At 37.3% G+C, this 19,465-nt stretch overlaps 1 protein-coding gene across 4 annotated transcripts in view; it reads left to right on the top strand.

The window, feature by feature from the left end:
* Positions 1 to 6: 6 nt before the first annotated feature.
* SUPT3H (SPT3 homolog, SAGA and STAGA complex component) overlaps positions 7 to 19,465 on the top strand; it is a 542,602-nt gene continuing 523,143 nt past the window's right edge. For 3 of the 4 annotated variants that reach the window (XM_023734241.1, XM_023734239.1, XM_023734243.1), the window contains exons 1-2: positions 7 to 156; positions 15,714 to 15,814. In XM_023734241.1, coding sequence (XP_023590009.1) covers positions 15,714 to 15,814 — 101 coding nt within the window. In that variant the 5' untranslated portion in view covers positions 7 to 156. Of the gene's footprint in view, positions 157 to 10,675; positions 11,961 to 15,713; positions 15,815 to 19,465 lie in introns of those variants that run through there. The other variant, XM_023734240.1, reaches the window with a different exon arrangement.

Below are 19,465 nucleotides of genomic sequence, written 5' to 3'. Positions count from 1 at the left end.
GCGGAGTCACCTTTTCCCTGTCAACACTCTCCCCCCCTCCTACGCCGCCCCTTTCCAAGCGTGTCCGGGGCCGCAGCAGCAGAAACTGCATCTTCTCTACCCCACATTCTCCACGCGGGACCCGCAGCCGTGCCTACAACTGTTCTTAAAGCAGAGGTTGTAGAGGGTGTGGGGGGCGATGGGAGGCGGGCTCGGGAAAAGGCATGGAACGGGGAAGGGCGCTGCGCCGCTAGCCTCGCGTCTCTGGGCCCTTTCCCGCCGCACCGCGATCCCCGCGCCGGCCACGCCCCGGCTGGAGGGCGGCCGCCCGGGAGTAATTGGCGTTTACAGTGGAGGGTTGGAGGGGAGGATGGTCGTGTGTGGCGCAGGCTCGGCTTGGCGCTCAGTTTCTCCGCGGAGTGAGGAATTGACTGTTGACTCCTCCCAGTTGGCGGGTGGGCGTGGGGCGAGGGGAGCTGGGCAGATGAGCTCCCGGGTGTTGGTGGTTTGTGCTAAGAGAAGCGTCTTGAGTCATCTAGGTAGTGGTAGGAAGAATCCTTATAGAAGGAAGTTGTTGCTTAAAATTTGTAAGGTAGGTAGTAAGTAGAAGTGTAGTGTCAAGAAAAAGGAAAAGATCGACTCTGTTCTACCTGGGAGAGCCCACGGCTGTGACCTTGCGGAAATTAATTACCATTTTTGCCTCGGTGTTCTGGTCTGTAAAACGGGGATCTTAATAGCCTAACTCAGAATTATGAGGATTATATGATATAATACACATTTAACGCTTCGAACAGCGCCAGGCACTGCTAGCTGCAATTAATTTTGGTCGCTAGGTTTTAAGAAGTTCAGAATGTTATTTTATAAATTAAAAATCAGGAGACTTAGTCTGACAAGTGAGAGTGAAGTTGTGGGGACATATATATGATTATTGTATCCGTGGACAAATTAGCCTATTTCCATGAGGTTGATGGAAACTTTAAACTATTTCCTTCCAAAGAAATGAGTATTTATTTGGAAGAGGTGGGTTTGGGGTTTTCGTATACATGAGGAGCAGAACCTTGGAAAAGGGATTAAATTAGGACTACAGAGATTTACTTGAAGATTCAATTGAAGACAGATTGATAGAATTCTAGTGAATGTTCTAGATAGACTAGATTTGACCGAATGTGAGAAACAGTTTTGTAAAGCTACTTTGCAAATATAGAATGCACTTCTTTGTGCTATTGCAAATTTCTTGTCTGTGGGGATATTCAAGCAAAGTGTGCCTAGGCCTAAGGCGCAGTGTCCAGTAGAACTTTCCGCCATGATGGAAATGTTCAATAAACTGTGCTGTCTAGTATAGTAACTAGTGTCCGCATGTTGCTCTTGAGCATTTGAAAGGTGGCTACTGTGACTGAGCAACCTGGTTTTTAATTATAATTTAAATTTAAATAGCCCATGTAGCTAGTGGCTACCGTATCGGACAGGGTAGATATATAATCTAAACTACTATGCGACTCCTTCCAGTTCTTGATTTGGTGGGGTTTGAATCGGAGAAGCCAGCTCGTGGAACATTTATTGCCTTAGGGAATCATAATTAATATTCAAATAATGCCTCATTCAAATTCTGCAGCTCAAAACATGAGTCTGTTAGTACTTTACAGCTTGCCAAATTAAAGCACAACATTCTTTTGATTCCTAAGTTGTACAGCTAATACCAGATCCGGTTGGAGAGCTAGAACAATACTAACTGAAGTTTTCTTTAATCATTACTGTACTGTATTGTGGTCATGGTTTCCACTATCCTTTATCACTTTGATTAATTTTCAGTGAAAACTTTTCAATTCTTTTATTCTTGAATTTTTTTTTCCATTTGAAAGATAGTGCTTTTTTTTACCAAACTTTTTGTACAATAAAGCAATTTGATAAATTATATGGCAACCTTCAGGCACTGGGCCAATTTGGAAGTAATTTTGTGGTTGTCAGTATTCAAAACTTTTGAGGAGATCTAAGTCTGAAATTTGTTGAATAGTGTTTCACAAGATTTACGTTCTTTGAAATATATGGATCTGTTTTTCCTTTTCAAGCAAGTGTTTATAAAGTTAAGTTTGAAAATAGAATTTTTTAAACTTTATTTTTAGCTGGCCTGATGTCTATAAAATGGTGCCCTTGGTCTCAAGGCTGAAGGTAGTCATCAAATCTGGAACAAGAACTTAAAACTCATGAATTAAGTCATATACATAGAATAGTCCATAACATACAAATTGTAACAGGTTGCTCTTATACAGGGTGACACTATGCCTCAATTTTTCTGGGACAGTTGTGATTTAATCCCAGATCAAAAATGTCCCCATTTGGGGTCATATAGTAAATAGTGTGATCACTCTAGTTTTAGGTTTGTTGAAATGTAACATACAGCTATACATGATTATCATAACATTTAGGAAGGTTAACAGTATTGCAATCCCAGAAGTGTACTTGCTTTCAAGTAGTGACAAAGTTAATGCTTTTGTGTCTAAGTAATAGATGAGACACCTGGAATAAGGCCAGTAAGTGACTTGTCCATTTAAGCCACCTGTAATTTAAAAGTACTTGCTTTTCTCTTTATTAAAACAAACAAACCCGTTGCCGTTGAGTCGATTCCGACTCATAGCGACCCTATAGGACAGAGTAGAACTGCCCCGTAGAGTTTCCAAGGAGTGCCTGGTGGATTCAAACTGCCGACATTTTGGCTAGCAGCCATATGGCTCTTAACCACTACGCCACCAGGGTTTTCTTTCTCTTTATAACTGTATAGATACCTTGGGCAGATTAATTTTTGGTCTTAAAAAAATGACCTTTGGGTGTAGGAGGCTGCAGAAAAAATTAGGCCTTGCCTGTCATATTCAAAGATCAAGTATTCTTGTTGAAAATAACAGCCATTTTATTTTATGGTGAGGTTGAGGAATTAAATCAGTCAGAAATCTGTTTATTATGTATTAGAATGTCAAAGAAGGATTTTGCTTATAGTTCACACAAATAATAAAGAGAATTAATTCCACCAAATGCATTGTTGTATTAATTGAATTTATACTGTCGTGGTTACAATATTTAATTGGGAGTTAAACACACTTGGTTTGAGTCCTCACTCTGATTCTTTCTAATCATGTGATTTGGGGCAAGTTATTTAACCTTTCTATGAAGGCTGTTTCCTCATTTATAAAATGAAGATAGTAATAGGTCCTACTTCTAGATTCATGTGGGTTAAATGAAGTAACCACATGATGTGTTGGGAACAGCACAGCACACAAGAAGTAATGAGGTGCGGAACCCCTTGCAGTAAACAATTCGGTCTTTGGTCCTGGTTCCTGCGAGCAGGACCACACCCTTAGTGGGGGACTACCCGGGCTAAGAAGGATCACCTGGGAACTGATGCTGACTAAGCCTCAGGAGGCCATGTGGTGAGGCTAATAAAGGCCTTGGAGGATGGAGGCTCACTGGAGCTTCTAGGTTGGAAGGGCTGAACAGTCTGCTTTTGGAAGGTAAGTCTGTCCCCTGGGGACGTGGAAGCCTTGAGCCAAGACCCCTCCGGATCTCCTCGTTGTGTTTGTATCCTTTTCCCTTCTAGATTAAAGATAGCCCTTTCCCTGTAGTTGTGAGTTGTTCCATTGGATTATCAGACCTAAGAAATAGAGAAGGAACTGGTATCGCCTGGCCTGGCCCCTGGTGAATGGGGATGAGAGAGAAAGGGCTGAGTGGAACGGCTAGGGTCTGAACTGACCAGGGAAGGGAAGCTGAGATTTCCCTTGTCTGCCTTGATATTGCAGAAATACTTGATAAATATTAGCTACAATAGCCTTATGTTTATTAAATAATAGCTCTAGAAGAGCTATTAATTTTCTGAGATGCATTGTAGGTAGGTGCAGAGAGCACGTAAAACTAATTCTGAAAACCAAGGTTTTGTCCTTTTTCTGCCATATTCTCTCTTCGGGATTTTGGTTAAGATATTTAACTTTTCTGAGCCTCAGCTTCCTCACCAGTAAAATGGGACCAGGAGCTAACCTCATTCCACCTCTTCATAGGATTGTTGGTGGGCATGAAATGAGAATTACATTTACAAATTGTCTTATCTTTACAAACATCTTTGTTTTTAAGTGGTTTTGCCTCGTCTGTCTACTGTGTGCCATTGAGTCGATTCTGACTCATAGCAACCCTATAGGACAGAGTAGAACTGCTCCATAGGGTTTCCAAGGCTATAATCTTTATGGAAACAGATTGCTAGATCTTTCTCCTGCAGAGTGGCTGGTGGGTTAGAACCGCCAGCCTTTTGGTTAGGAGCTGAGCACTTAACCACTGCGCCATCAGGAATCCTTGTCTATTTACTACCTTCAGTAAAGACTGACCCCAAATCTTTATAAAATTGTTGTATGTTTTAATTTATATACCAGTGGAAGTAGAGTATAATAAGCACTATCACCAAAGTCTGTCCTCTTTGACAAATATATTTTAAAGATGACAGTAACGGTGCTTTATTGATCTGGTTACAATATATTCTCTACAGACAACAACTCCACACTACAGATAAGGAGTTCCCAACATTTTCTTGGGCACTTGATGTGTTCCATCCACTGTACTAAATACTGTATCTCATTTAGTTATCCAAACAGATCATACCCATTTAACAGGTGATACTGATGAGGCTGTTAATTTCAGGAATGGGTCTATTAGGGTTTTTTGCAGTATACTGCTGCCTCTGATAATACCGCTCTGAAAGTACAATGGATATTGAAAGTTAAGTAAGGTAATGAGTATGAAAGTAGCATGCTGTCTGACATATAGTATGTGATAGGTACTGAAAAAGCATTATATTCACTGAATTCACAGGAACGTAAATTGAAATAATTTATGTAAATGTACTTTATAAACTGTAAAATACTGTACAAATATAAATTACCTAAAAAATCTTGAAGCGTGTGCTTTTACTATTTTAAGTGCTGTAGAGGTTGTATGACTGAATCCTGAAAATTTCACTTTATTCATGTAATTTGTCTTTGAGTCTTTAAAAGACCGTTCCTAATCATAATGTTTTTTCTTTGAGAATATACAAAATATTTAATGATAATCCTTTGTGATGCGTTTTTAAGTAGTTATACTTTTGGTCCTGTTCATCATCATCATCATTGTTAAACATGAACTGAGTGCTTTCTATTGTAACAGGCACTGTCTGAAGTGCTGTACATGTTATTTCATCTAACGTATGAGAGGAATCTTTTAAATCTCCATTTTAAAAATGAGAGAATTGAGGCAGGGAGGTGACGTGACTTGCCCAAGGTCACATGGTAAGTATTAGAGCCTGTATTTGAACTCCAGAGCCCAGCTGTTTGTGCTACACTGTGGTTCAGCATGAGCAGATCTAGCACAACAAAGTTCAGTATGACAAACACATTGTGGAGATCTTGTGGGTTAATTAAGATACACTTTTATTTGAATGTTCCTCGTGGTGTGGTAGAAAGAACTCTGGACCAGGAGTCAGGGGACCTCAGTTTTAGTCCCAGCTGTATCACTAAATAGTGATGTGTCCTTGGGCAGTTCAAGAAACCTCTCTGGACTTCAGTTTCCTCACCTGAAAAATGAGGGATTTGGAGGAAATTAGTGATTTTTTTCAAACTGTAGTTAAAACCTGCTTAGATGTCTTTGGCCCCCCCTCCTGCCAATTTGCATAGTTACGCTTTTGTCTCTTAGTTTTCTGTCAGCGTTCAAGATCTCCTTTTAAACAAAGAATTCCTAAACTTTAAAGTCATCAGTCTCCAAGATAATGACAACATAAGTCCCCTGAGAACTATAACTCCTCAATAATTCCACATTATTTTAGTGTGTTAGAAGGAGATGAAGAAACTAAGGCACTAAAATGGGAGAGGGTTGGTGAATTTTGGTGAAAATATATAACTAGATAGATTGAATATTCAGGTTGTCAGCTACCTGAGATCAAAGCCTGTTTGTTAGATTGGTGGCCTTCAACCATTATTTTTACTCTTAGCTTCCTCGTTGGTAGAGGGGAAGTACTTGGCTTTGTAGGGTGATTGTGAAAAAGTGAGATAATAGGTGAAAGACCCTTATGAACTCTGAAATGCTTATACAAAAGTCAATCTATTTTTTACATGCCTACAGTAAATCTGTTTCTTTTTTAATCCCATAAACTGTTTTAACCATATCAGATATTTTATTAACTTGTTTATGTTTAATATAAAATTTTCATAAGGTTTAATATTTCTAAAATGTGAATGCAGACTGGGATAGAATCTTGATAATTAAGAGATTTCATAGGGCATTTGGTCCTACCTCCTGCTTTTTTTCTTTTTTGACATCCTTGTGAAGGACCTTACTTCTTACTTTTAGAAGTACAATTGATTCCAAAATTTTGCACATACATGAAAAGTTATAAATGACTATTTATTCAGTTATTTTATGTAAAAGTAACAGTGTTTTAATATTTTAAAAATAAGCTTTGTTAGGGTTTGGATGTTGTGCGTTTTAGGATGATCTGGAGTGAACATTTGCAGTGTACTTTGGAGACCATTTGCAAAGAATAAAGTTTTTTTTTTTTCTTTTTTTTAAAATATTTCCTTAAGAGAATACTGACTATAAAAGCACATGAAATAGAAACCTACATTAAACTGAGGCTACAGGAAAAAAAAAATACGATAATAGAACTTCGTGTGTCTCTGAGCAATATGCCAAGGAGCTCTTACGTTTATAAGTTTTAAAAAAAAAATTGCTCATGTACTTAAAGAGGATATGTAAATGTGAAGTTTCTGTCTGCCTACCTACCTACCTATGGAGAGAAGGAAAGGAAATTTTCGTAGTTTATAAGACGTTCTGATGTTCTTTTCAAATATATTTTTTTGAGTGTCATTATGTGGTAGGCAGTGTATTCTTCATAACACCCGTGTGAGGCAGGCAGAAATTACTCCTGACAGAGAAACTGAGCTTGAGAGATTAGCTGATCCTTAGTACCAGGTTCTATACTGGTTATTTATATTTCTTAACAAAAACCCTATGACCCTGACTTTAATTTCAATTTTCTGCCTCAACATCAGCTGTCAAAAAGCTTCTACAGGTTTTCATCTCCACTTGAATGTCTAATAGATGTCTTAAAGTTAACATGGCCCAAACTAAGCTCTTGTTTTTTTTTCCCCCTTTCCACTTTCCTGATCTCAGTAAGTGGCACCACCATTCAACTAGTTCCTCAGGCCCCAAACAGTCATCCTTGATTGCTGTTCTCTCATAGCCCATGTCTAATCCATCAGCAGGTTAGCTCTGTTGTTGTTAGGTTCTGTCACGTTGATTTTTGACCCATAGTGACCCTGTGTGACAGAGTAGAATTGCCCTATAGGGTTTTCTAAGATGTAATTCTTATGGGAACAGATTGCCAGATCTTTTTCCTGTGGAGTTTCTAGGTGGGTTTGAACTGTGAACCTTTTGGTTAGCAGTTGAGCACTTAGCTGTTTGTGCCACCAAACCAAAAACCAAACCCATTGCCGTGGAGTCGATTCTGACTCAGCGACCCTAAAGGACAGAGTAGAACTGCCCCATAGCGTTTCCAAGGCTATAAATCTTTACCGAAGCAGACTGCCACATCTTTCTCTTGTGGAGTGGCTGGTGGATTCGAACTGCTGACCTTTTGGTTAGCAGCAGAACGCTTTAATCGCTGCACCACCAGGCCTCCTTAAATCAGCTCTACCTTCAAAATACATTCCAGAAATTTCACCACCTCTCATCTCCGCTTGTTACACTAATTCAAGCCACTGTCATCTCTTGTCTGTTCAATTTTGGTAACTTCTTAAATGATCTCGTTACTTGTCCCCTTAGCTTCTTTTTAGTATATTCTCATAGCAGCCAGAGTTATCTTTGAAGAACCTAAAACATTTTAAGTCACTTCCCTTTTCAGAATTCTCTAATAGCTTCACATTACATTCAACTAAAATTTAACCCCCTGTGGCCTACAAGGCTCTATATGATCTGGACTCTTGCCACTTTTTCAGTTCTTACCTCCTACTGCTTGTTTCTCTTTGCTCACTTCATTGTAGCCACACTGGCCTCAGGATCTTTGTACTTGCTGTTCTTTCTGCTTTCAAGTTCTCTCCAGAGCTCCTTCCTGGACTTTGTTCAGATCATATATTAAATGTCACCTCCTATTTGAAATCAACTTGTTTAATTTTTTCATAACAGTCACTACCTGAAATTACGTTTATATGCTTGTCTCCTGCGTTATAATCCCCATTTCTTTTTGTCTGGCTTAGTCACTACTATATGCCTAACTCTTAGGACAGTGTTTGTCCTGTATTGGTGCCCAATAAATAGTTATAAATGAATAATCCGAAGCACAGATGGAGCATCGGCTTTAAGTAAGAGGGTGCCCTTATTGTAAGAGAGAATAAAGAGAGGATACAGTGGCTTTGGTAGAGGAGAGTGGAGGGAGTTACTAAATACCGTATTTTTATACAAATAATGCACGCCTTCTACGTTTGTTTGCCAATTGCACCCTCCCCCTACGAGGTATTTTCATAAGCGTGCTATGCTACTTTTTTTACAGCAGCATGTGCCAAAAAACTGACATAGTGGCTTTTATAAAATACCTCGGCGGGGTGGGGTGTGGGGTGGGGAAGAGGATGGCGTGGTTGGCAAACAAACGTAGAAGGTGTACGTCATTTGCATAAAAATACAGTAATGGCTATTTCTCTGTGAAGTAGGAGGTACGATCACCTGCCAGTAGTCCGGGAGGGAAGGGTTGCTGTCCTTGCTAGTTGTCATCGAGTTGATTGTGACTCATGGTGACCCCATGTGTGCAGAGTAGAACTATGCTTCATAGGGTTTTCAAGGCTGTGACCTTTCAGAAGTAGATCACCATGCCTGTCTTCCAAAGGCACATCTGGGTGAGTTAAAACCACCAACCTCTCTGCTGGTAGTCGCGCACTTAACTGTTTGTGCCACCCAGGGTAGATGGTTGCTATTAAACTAAAATAATTAGACATCAGAGAAAGGAGAATTCCTTGTGGTTGCATATCTGGGAAGGCTTCTTGGGGATGTTGAGCTTAGGTTGCGCTCTTCTAACCAGTAGGATTTGGGTAGGTGGGGAGGATACAAAAGGTATTGTAAACAGGAAGAATTCTAGGGGTCAAGATCCAACAGAGAATGGGGTGGTTTGGGGGATACTGAATGTTTGATTTGACTACTGTAGAAAAGGAAGGTAGAGAGGTCAAGTGGAACTAATTTTAGACAGGTTTTGTTCCCTAGGCAGAGGCTTTTGAGCAGAGAAGTCACAAGTGTTTAGGATGCTTATTGTGGAGGTAATGTGCAGAATTAGAAAGCTGGAGGGTGAGTTTAAAAGGTATTGTAGTAAGGATATTGATTAAGATGAGATTAAAAAGGAATGATTGATTTAGAATTGCTCTTTTTTAAAGAAAAACCGCTGGGACCAGAGTGCCTGGATGTAGGCAGGGAGGAAGGAGCCTTACATGACTGAGGATTAGAGTTGCTCTTACAGAATTGAGGGTGTTGTTGGACAGAGAAGCAGGGAGGAAATATACCAGGAAATAGTATATTAGAAGAGTTGTTCTGCCTATGAATATGAAGTCCTTGGTAATTATATTAAAATGTGGTTCTCTTCCTACTTGTAGCTAATAACTTGTCATTTTGATCACTAGGTATTCCTTATAAATATCTATAGCTTCTTATCCATGTTACAAAATTAAACTGTGACCTTGGCTAGGAAGTACCTTTCTGTTGTAGCTTTAAGAAAGGTAATCACTCAGTGAATGGTAAGGCAGAATATTTTCTTAGATCATACGTTACTCTTGTGCTGTGGTGCTTGATAATTTTTAAAGTACTTTCACTTCTGTTCATATTTCATTTTAACAACTCAGTGAGGTATGGGCAGTTTGGATTTGCTGTTCACTTATTTTTTTTTTTTAACTGCAGTTAAATATGTCGTTTATTTTTTTTATTCTTTTAAGATTGTAACATTTAAATCTCAGTACAGTTTTCCCATAATAATTGGCTGGTTTTAATGTTCTTTCCTCTGTTCTCATAATGTCCTGTGCATAATCTGTAAACTGACTCCACTGGGTATGTCTGTTAATGTCACTAGATTATGAGCTAGTAAATGGCAGGGATATAGGTGTTTTATCTTTGTATTCTTTGTTACGGCATTCAGTCATTTGCTTATTTAGCCAGCATTTACTGAACATCAGCTATGTCAGCCAGTATATTAGGTACCAAAATTACAGATAAAAAATGTCACCATTCTTAAGGAGTTAGCTGTCTGAAGATGAGGATATAGGCAATTGTACTACAGTATGTATAGTGCTAGGAGTCCCTGGCTGTTGTAAATAGTTTATGCTTTCGGCTGCTGACCAAAAGATTGAGGGTTCTAGTTCACCCAGAGGCACCTCAGAAGAAAGGGCTGGTGATAGATTTCCAAAAAATCAGCCATTGAAAACTCCATGGAGCATAGTTCTCCTGACACACATGGGGTTGACATGTGTGGGAATTGACTTGACAGCTGGTTTATATACAGTGCTGTTTCCTCTGAACTTAGTTGATACGTGGTAAGTGAATAAAAAGGAGTCCTGGTGGTACAGTGGTTAAAGTGCTCGGCTGCTGACTGAAAGGTCAGCAGTTCGAAACCACCAGTTGCTTCTCAGGAGAAAGATGTGGCATTCTGCTTCCGTAAAGATTTATAGCCTTGGAAACCCTATCGGGCAGTTCTCCTCCATCTTATAGGGTTGCTATGAGTTGGAACCGACTTAATAACGAGTTTGGTTTGGTTTTTTTAAGTGAATAAAAATGATTCTTTCTTAGTTATGAAGCATATAATTAGTAAGGGTTTCAGAAAAATTGCTATTGATTTAAAAACATAAATTGTATGTGAATCATCTGTTCTTTGGATTATTCGTATTACTTCTCTCAGCAGATAGTTGATTGAATAGTTTTATATCTTTCAAAGTCTACTGAAATGGGGCATATATTAATATACTGGCATTATCATTGTGCTATTCTAAAAGTTAGGTATAGATGTTTAGAATTTTGTACACTTTAAGTTTTTATTTTTTGGCATTCTCAGTGCTAGAATGACCATTTGGTATTATTTTTCACAGCAGGAGAAATTGAGATCATGATGTAATTTGAGTTTTCTTATAACTAAAATACAGTGTATAATAGTGTTGGCTTAACCATAATTGCTTCCTGCCTTTGGAGTTTTATGAAGATGAAAATGTTCTGATTATAACAGTTTTCTGTGTCTGTTATGTGGGATGTTCAGGTTATGAAGATTAGAATTGGGACACTATGTAGATGGTCTGACTCAGTACATAGGTCTGAATTAATTTTCATCAACCATGATATAATAGAAATGAGATAAAATCCATGATATAATAGAAATGAGATAAAATCCCACTGTCTTTTAATAAATGGGTAGACCAATGGATTTTACAATACAGATTTTGTTATTTTGAGGGTGCTATTACTAGTAACTAGTAATAAAGTTTTCAGATCTTTTAAGATAAAGAATGTTTCATGGTATTTTTTTCTTTGGACATTTAGTCATCAAAAATAATGGAGTCCAAGTAGAAAACTCAGCAACATGTTCATTATATTTTTGTTTAATTAACTTTTTGTGATTTATAACTTTAATACAATTAAATTTATTTTTGTAGTAGTGTTTTCTGAAGGAAGGGGTACATAGTTAAATTCTATTGTTTTAAATTAAAATGTAAATGTCATACTTTTCTTTCTGAAACAGTTTTACAGATGTGACATAGTATCGGCTATTGGCTTAATAAGTTTTTAATAGTATTAATCAGAAATGAACTTATTCTTCAGGTTCACATTTAAACTGTGGCATGTTGAAATAATCTGGGTTCCAATCTGCACATCTGAATTCATTTTGCAAAATATGGCAAACAGCTGCATTTCGATTGAAAGCTAAAACAACTGCAGGACATTAACCCATTGAGAAGATTACAGTAGGTTTTCAGTTCCATGTTAACTGTATTTATTAGAGAAAATTGACTTGAGTGCTTCTGCTTTTAACCGACTTTTTTTTTTTTAAATGTCTGGAAGAAAGGAAATAAAGCATTGGAATGATACGACTTTTATGTGTAAAGAAGTTAATGTCTAAAGAAGTTAATTATCTAAATCATCAAACAAAATGTGGGCAAGGGAAATAATTATTTTAAAGAGTCTAATGAGCTATCAGCTCATCATGTCAAGAAAAATGCTGTTCACCTGTTTGATTTAAAAATTAAATAACTTGACTGTGAAAGGATGATCGTGGTTATAGTAAACTGGGATTGGGACCTTTTTCCTCTTACGAGTAAAATACTCTTGATGTGAAACATTTGTACTAGGAGAACAACTGAAGAAAGCTGTGGTTTTATTATGAATTTACTTTCTGAAATGTCTCCTGGTGAGAGAGTTAAAGCAGGCTGTCTGGATTTGCAAAATGAAAAGGGCTAGCAATGTCTCCTCATCTTTTGAGTTTAACATTTTCTCCAGGAAGCCTCTGTCAGTCTTACTGTTGCGACAACAGAGAAAGCCTTTTCTGTGGTCCTTGAGAAATCCAGATTCCTTTTTTTTAGCACTTTTTCTGGATTCTGCAGGACTACAGGGACTGGAAGTCCTTGGTTTCCTGTCTTTTTCCCCTAGTCTTGGACTGGTTGATTTTTTTCTTTTTTTTGCCTGAGTTTAAAATGGTAATGTTTTTACTCCTTTACCATTTGTAGAACACAATACTTATTCTAAAAGTCTTTGGGGAAAAATAGGACAAATTTAGACTTAAGAAAAGTGATAGTCTTTCATAGCATTAGGTTCTTTTTTTAAAATATTTTCCCAGATTTTATTTATTTTGTTGTTGTTGAGAATATACACAGCAAAACATATACCAATTCCACAGTTTCTACATGTCCCATATAACAACATTGATTACCTTCATCAAGTTGTGCAACCATTCTCACCCTCCTTTTCTGAGTTGTTCCTCCTTCATTAACATAAACTCACTGTCCCCTAAGTTCTTTCAATCTTTCGAGTTGGTTTTCTAATTTGATCCCATATAGATAGTTCTTAAAAGAACATAATGCTCAAGGCAGGCCTTTTTTACTAGCTAAGCTACACTATTGTTTTTAAGATGACTTTGGGAATATTTTTGTTCAAGGTTTATAGATTATCTCAGGGCAGTAGTTTCAGCGGTTCATCCACCCTCCATGGCTCCAGAAAGTCTGGAGTCTATGAGAATTTGAAATTCTGTTCTGTATTTTCCCCTTCTTGATCAGGATTCTTCCTTGGAATCTTAGCATTAGGTTCTTTTTTTTTTGCAAAGCTTCCTTTCAGTTTTTTTTTTTTTTTTTCAGTCTTTTTTTTTTTATTGTACTTTAGATGAAGGTTTACAGAACAAAGTTTCTCATTAAACAGTACACATATTTTATGACAATGGTTAACAACCCCACGACATGCCAACACTGTCCCTTCTCAACCTTGGGTTCCTTAGCATTAGGTTCTTTATGTGTTTTTGAATTTTGGTTTTTAGGCTCAATTTGAGGGGGGACTTTTTTTTCTCTGCTCTTGCACTCTCTGTCTAACAGTTTTGGCCTGGCCATTAGGGTCCTCAGACCAGAAGCAGAGTCTTTGTGGGCAGCTAGTTGCTCCTGCCACAGAGGGATATCGGGATATTGCAGACCTAGTCACCCAGGTAGTCTGCTGCTTGTTCTAGATCTTTGTCCGGCCTTCTCAAAATCTTTATATAAGGCCTACATTCAGGCAGTGGTCCGTGGTGGCTTTTTTTCAGCCTTCTTTCATGGAGCCCAACCCTTCCATCCTAGCCCTTAGTGAGTGACTTCCGTTCAGGTTCCCTGTATTCATTTGGCCTCCATTCTCTACAGGAGTAGTCAGATTAGAGGGATGTATTAGGAAGGTAAAATTGGCAGCAATATGTCGAGTGAACTGAGATACGAAGAGAGCGAGGGGCCATAGCAGTAGAACAAGAGGGAGAGGGGAAGGATGTGAGAACATAAAGTAGAATTTACTTGGCCTTTTCCAAATTTTAGAGTACAAGAGAAGGAATCAAAGATGATGGAGACTTCAAGCTAGGATGGCTAGTAGCCCGTAACCTGTTGCCATTGATTCCGACTAATAGCAACCCTATAGGACATAGTAGAATTGCCCCACTGCCCCATAGGGTTTCCAAGGAGCGCCTGGTGGATTCGAACTGCCAGCGTTTTGGTTAGCAGCTGTAGCTCTTAACCACTACGCCACCGGGGTTGCTGACTAGTAGCAGTAGGATGTTAATAGTGAAAATTGAACTTAAAAGGAAGCTACCTAATGTTGAATTGCTTTGAGATCTTTTAGTGAAAATATTCAAGTTATTTAAACTCTTGTGATTGTGAAATATAATCTAAATTTATCATATAAAAGCTTTTAGCAAATTAAAAAGGGAGAATTCTTAACATCTTTCTGTTTATAATAATAGCTAACATTTATTGAGTGTTTACTGTGTGCCAAGTACTGTTTTGAAAACTATATATATTAATTCATTTAATCCTGGTAACAACCCTGAGAAGGTAATATTATCATTCCCGTTTTATAGATAGGAAGCTGAGGCACAGAAGTTAAATAACTTGCCCAAGGTCCTAGTAAAGTAGCAGAGCTACTACAAGGCAATCTGACTCCAGAACTTGCCCTCTTAAATTAGTTTTTTGTACTTCCTTAGAAGTTCTCAGTACAGCTTTATTTTATCATATCCTAGTTCTAAATTACATTCTTCTTTAGAATTTGCAAAGTATTTTTATTTTAAGGAAAATTATGGTTTTGTAAAGTTTATATAAACATAAAATAACATTTATTGAGCACTTACTATGTAATAGTTTGTGGGACTGCCACATGCATTAAATAAAATGGTATACAGTAGGACTGACATCTTGTTTTCACATTATGCATCAGTTTAATTTTATTGGGAAATGTTATGTTTTAAATTGAGTTACTTATTCATAAGATTATGAAACATCACAGTGCTTACTTTTGACCCACTAATCGACTTTATTTCTATTTTTATTTGTATTTTAGGCTTTGGTTAAAATGGGAATTAGGTTATGCTGTCGTTTTCCAATTTTGCCTTTTACAGTGGTGAACTCTTTAATTGGAATCTTACTTGGAACCCCAGTCTATAAGAGAAAAATCTGAGTCGTTCTGGTGTTCTAGATGAAACTGGGGGTGTGTGTGTTTGGGGGCCAGTGGGACCTCCCTCAAGTATCTTCAGTGAACCTTAGGGCTCCCTAGAACAGATTTTGAAAATCAAAGCTCTATTAAAATATTTTAATGAGTATTTTTCTTCTGTTCCTTACTGCAAAATAGGTACTGAAATGTTTATCACTCACGTGAGTGTTTGGTACCCTAACTGACTAAGCAGTTTTTTTCTACTTTACTGTTTCGTTTTAATGTTGTTAGGTGCTGCCGAGTCAGTTCTGACTTATAGCGACCCTATGTACAACAAAATGAAACACTGCCCGGTCCTGCACCATCCTCCAAATCATTTCATTTTGTCTATTAAAATTTTATTTTAATAGAGAGCTCTAAGTATAAATAAATCAGTTTTACATAAAACAAATGATCAGAAATTTAAATTTTTTTATACTTTTTGAAGGAGTTTATAACTGCTTTTGCTTTTTTCATGTATTTATTTGTATTTAAAATACATTTTGTAAGCTTTATTTCTGTTTTTTGTTTAGATGAATAATACGGCAGCTAGCCCAGTGTCCACTGCTACTTCAAGTAGTGGAAGAAGTACAGGGAAGTCTGTAAGCTTTGCAGTCGAATTGCAGAGTATGATGTAAGTATGTTTTCTGCATCTCATTTCTATTTTAAATTTATGCTTGTTGAAGAAAAGACTATAGAAATAACAAAATTGATAAAACTTAATTTGGAAATAATTTGAAATAGTCTCTGATAACATCTTAAATAGCTATGCAGAAGAAACAAAATTAGTTAAAAATGCTACAGTGGTAATGAATTGATAAAAGTGAATATTGGTTCATCTTTATAAAAGGTAGAATGAATAATCGCATAAACGTTTTTGCTCTAATATCTGCCCAAGTCTGTGTCATGGATCGCTTATTACTGTTTTAGTTTTAGAAAATTTTGAAATTGATTATATGCTTGGCTAGTTGAAATGTTTTCACAGAGGAGTTCTCAGTTTTTCTCAAATGTTGTAATCCTATGAGCCTAATTTAGTTTTGATAATATTCAAAATCACTATATTTCATACACCGGGAAAATGTTGAGAACCTTTAAAACACATTCACTCGGGCTTTGAGAAATTGTACAGTATTAATAAGATTTCTTCCCTATGGCCCTGTTCTGGTTGGTTTCTGTCTTCTTGCATCGAGTGAGATTGCACATCTTGATTCGATGGAAGGTAGCATATTTATTAGAACTACTGTCTGCTGGTGCACACTAGTTTTCCTTTATTATTGGTTCAGGAGACAATTATCTGCAGAAGGGGACCAACACAGTAGAATTCCTCTTTTCCTCTGGATACATTATTCCTGACTTATCAGGCAGCTTTCTGTTTCTGTTGAAGGCTTAGGTGTCTTCCTCTTGAGGGTGTATATCGATAGCTTTGTATGTGATGACTATGTATATTGATAGCTACTGTGTGATGACTGTGTTTTCAAAGGTAAAATGAGTTTGAGCGTATACCCGGTAGTTGCTTGGTGAACATACTTCAAACAAAAATGAAAACATTTAGGTCATAGATTCCCAGATTTTTAATTTGGAAATTTTTCGAACTCTCAAAATTTAAAGAGAATAGTAAAATGAACTCTATCCATTATCCAGCTCTAACAATAACCATATTTAACCTTTCTCCTTATGATCTACTTTTCTTTTATATGAAGTATTTCAAAGCAAATCCCAGGCATCATATTTCAAATGTCGTGGTATTTTTAAAATGATATATTTGTAAGTAGGTAAAAAAACAGGTGATGGATAGCAGGGGTCAGCAAACTATGGCCATGGGCTCAATAGGCTCACTGCCAGTTTTTTAAACAGAGTTTTATTGGTCCACAGCCATGCCCAATCATTTACCTGTTGCTTGTGGCTGCTTTCATGCTACACGGCAGTTGAGTATTTGTGAGAGAGACCATATGGCCCAAATATTTACTATCTGGCCCTTTACAGAAAAAGTTTGATGACTCTTGATCTGTAGAAACTGCTGTCTGTAAGAAGAAAGATGTAGAGTGGTATTTCCTTTTGTCATTTATACTTAGGAGAGGTTCTACTTAGTGAATTTGATGGACTGCAGGCCATTTAGGAAAACTGAGAAAAAATAAAAGCTAAATTCAGCACTTTCGTATTAAATACTTTCGCAAACATCTTCTCAACCGATGTGCCTAAGCTGGATTCAGAATGCAGAAGTTGTTTTTGGCTACAACTCTGGAAGAAATATACATTTTCCTTCTATTTCAGACCTCATAGAGAGGCCACTCCTAATAGTTACATTCATCATTTATGGTCTGAAGGTATTTTTTCTCCTTGTGAAGTGCTTTATAGAACAGAGAAATAGGGCCAGAATTGGGGGTGTCCCTTTTAAATTTATCACTATTTTTTATTTGTATAAAATTGGCAGGTTTTTGATTGTATAAAGTTAAACTAATATACATTTGATCCTTGCATATGCGCTTACTTCAAAAGAGAAAGTGCAGACTTAAGTCTCTGTGTTTGTGTTGCAGAAATTTCATTCTGTGAATCCCTATTTTACTGCTGCTGTTTCACAGTTCCTAGCCTGTTTGTATTGCCGCATTTCAATCCTCTACTGCTACTGGTCTTCCACACCCATTCACTACTAATGAGCTATTTTTTCTTGACTCCCTGCTCTCTAAATCAGTAACAATATTGTAGTTTCATTTCCAGGGAACGTTTTCACTGGAAGGTATCTAGTTGTCAAGCACAATGAAATGGTCATAATCTGTTATTAAGAAATAGAACTGGCAGCTGGTCTGTTCTACTGTTAGATCTTGACCTTGAGGAACTTACTGTATTTTAAATTTAGGTGGTAAATACCACCAGTGAACCATTAGGAAATGCTTCTACAGATTTTAAACTAAAGGATTGGTAGTTAAACAATTGATAGTGGGCTGGGGATGATAGCAGCTGTCATATAACTGAGTAAATTTGCTATATGTTCCTTATTACAGCTCTTTGAATAACATGTACTAGAAGGGTCCAGAGAGTTTTCATTTTTAAGTTATTAAACGCAAGCAACTGTAAATTAGAAAGTGAAATTGTATGCATGTATGTATGTATTTCAGTTGTATGAGATTAGAATCAATATACATTTGATCCTTGCTGCGCTAGACGAGGGCATTGTTGTATATGTAACACGGTATCACTGACTGTCATTTAGTATTATGAAGTTAGGAACTGTGAAAGAATATATTCCTGGTTTTATTCTCACCTTAATCTGTCTTTAAAGAGACTTAATATGTAAATATTTGAATTATTAGTAGATAGTTATTAAAGTGACTTAAGGTTTCTTCAAATATTTCCCTAGTGTATTTAAGTTATTCAGGAAACTGGAGAAAAGAGAAATTCCTAACAGTAAAAAGTGCTAATATAGATGTGTTATAATTTTAAAGGTGCTTTAATAATATCAGTAATAGCAAATGCTTACATAGAACATACCACGTCCCAGGCACTCTGTGGAGTAGTTCCACATCATTTCATTTAATCCTCACAACAACCCTATGAGGTAGATACTGTAATTCCCTTTTAAAGATGAGAAAATCAGGAGGCCTGGTGGCTCAACAGTTAGGGGCTCAGCTGCTAATCTAAAGATTGATGATTCGAATCTACCTAGTGGTTCTGCACCTGTAAAGATTAAAACCCAAAAACCCATTGCCGTCAAGTTGATTTTGACTCATATTGGCCCTGTAGAACAGAGTAGAACTGCCTCATAGGGTTTCCAAGGCTGTAGTCTGTATGGACTCCTGTTGAACGACTGGTGGGTTAAAAACAACGACCTTTTGGTTAGCAGCCGAGCACTTAAATCACTGTACGCCAGGACTCCTTCCGTGAAGATTACTGCTTAGAAAATCCTATGGGGCAGTTCTGTTCTGTCACAGGAGTTCGCTATGAGTCAAAATCAACTTGATGGCACCTAAGAACGACAAACATTAACACTAAAGGTAGTTCACTGGATCATGTAGCAATCACGGTTGCTGTACAAGTTGACGGGTGATAAAGACAAGGAGAGTGACACAGAAACGTTAAGTAACTCACCAAAAATTACCTAAATAGTCAGTGGCAAAACCTGGATTTAAACCAGGACGTCTCATTGCAAAGTTCTTGCTCTTGACGATTATGCTAAAGTACATTTCAGTCAATAAAATTTTTATTTTTATTTTAGAAAATTTAGTTTATAAATTAACTTTTATTATGTGACTAGTGTGCTGTAATGAAGTTATAATGTGAAAACTAAGAT

The sequence above is a fragment of the Trichechus manatus genome, unplaced genomic scaffold, assembly GCF_000243295.1.
Source record: "Trichechus manatus latirostris isolate Lorelei unplaced genomic scaffold, TriManLat1.0 scaffold00065, whole genome shotgun sequence".
NCBI classification, from domain to species: Eukaryota; Metazoa; Chordata; class Mammalia; order Sirenia; family Trichechidae; genus Trichechus; species Trichechus manatus.
The sequence above is the reverse complement of the archived record's forward strand: the minus strand, read 5'-3'. Positions and strand labels throughout refer to the sequence as shown.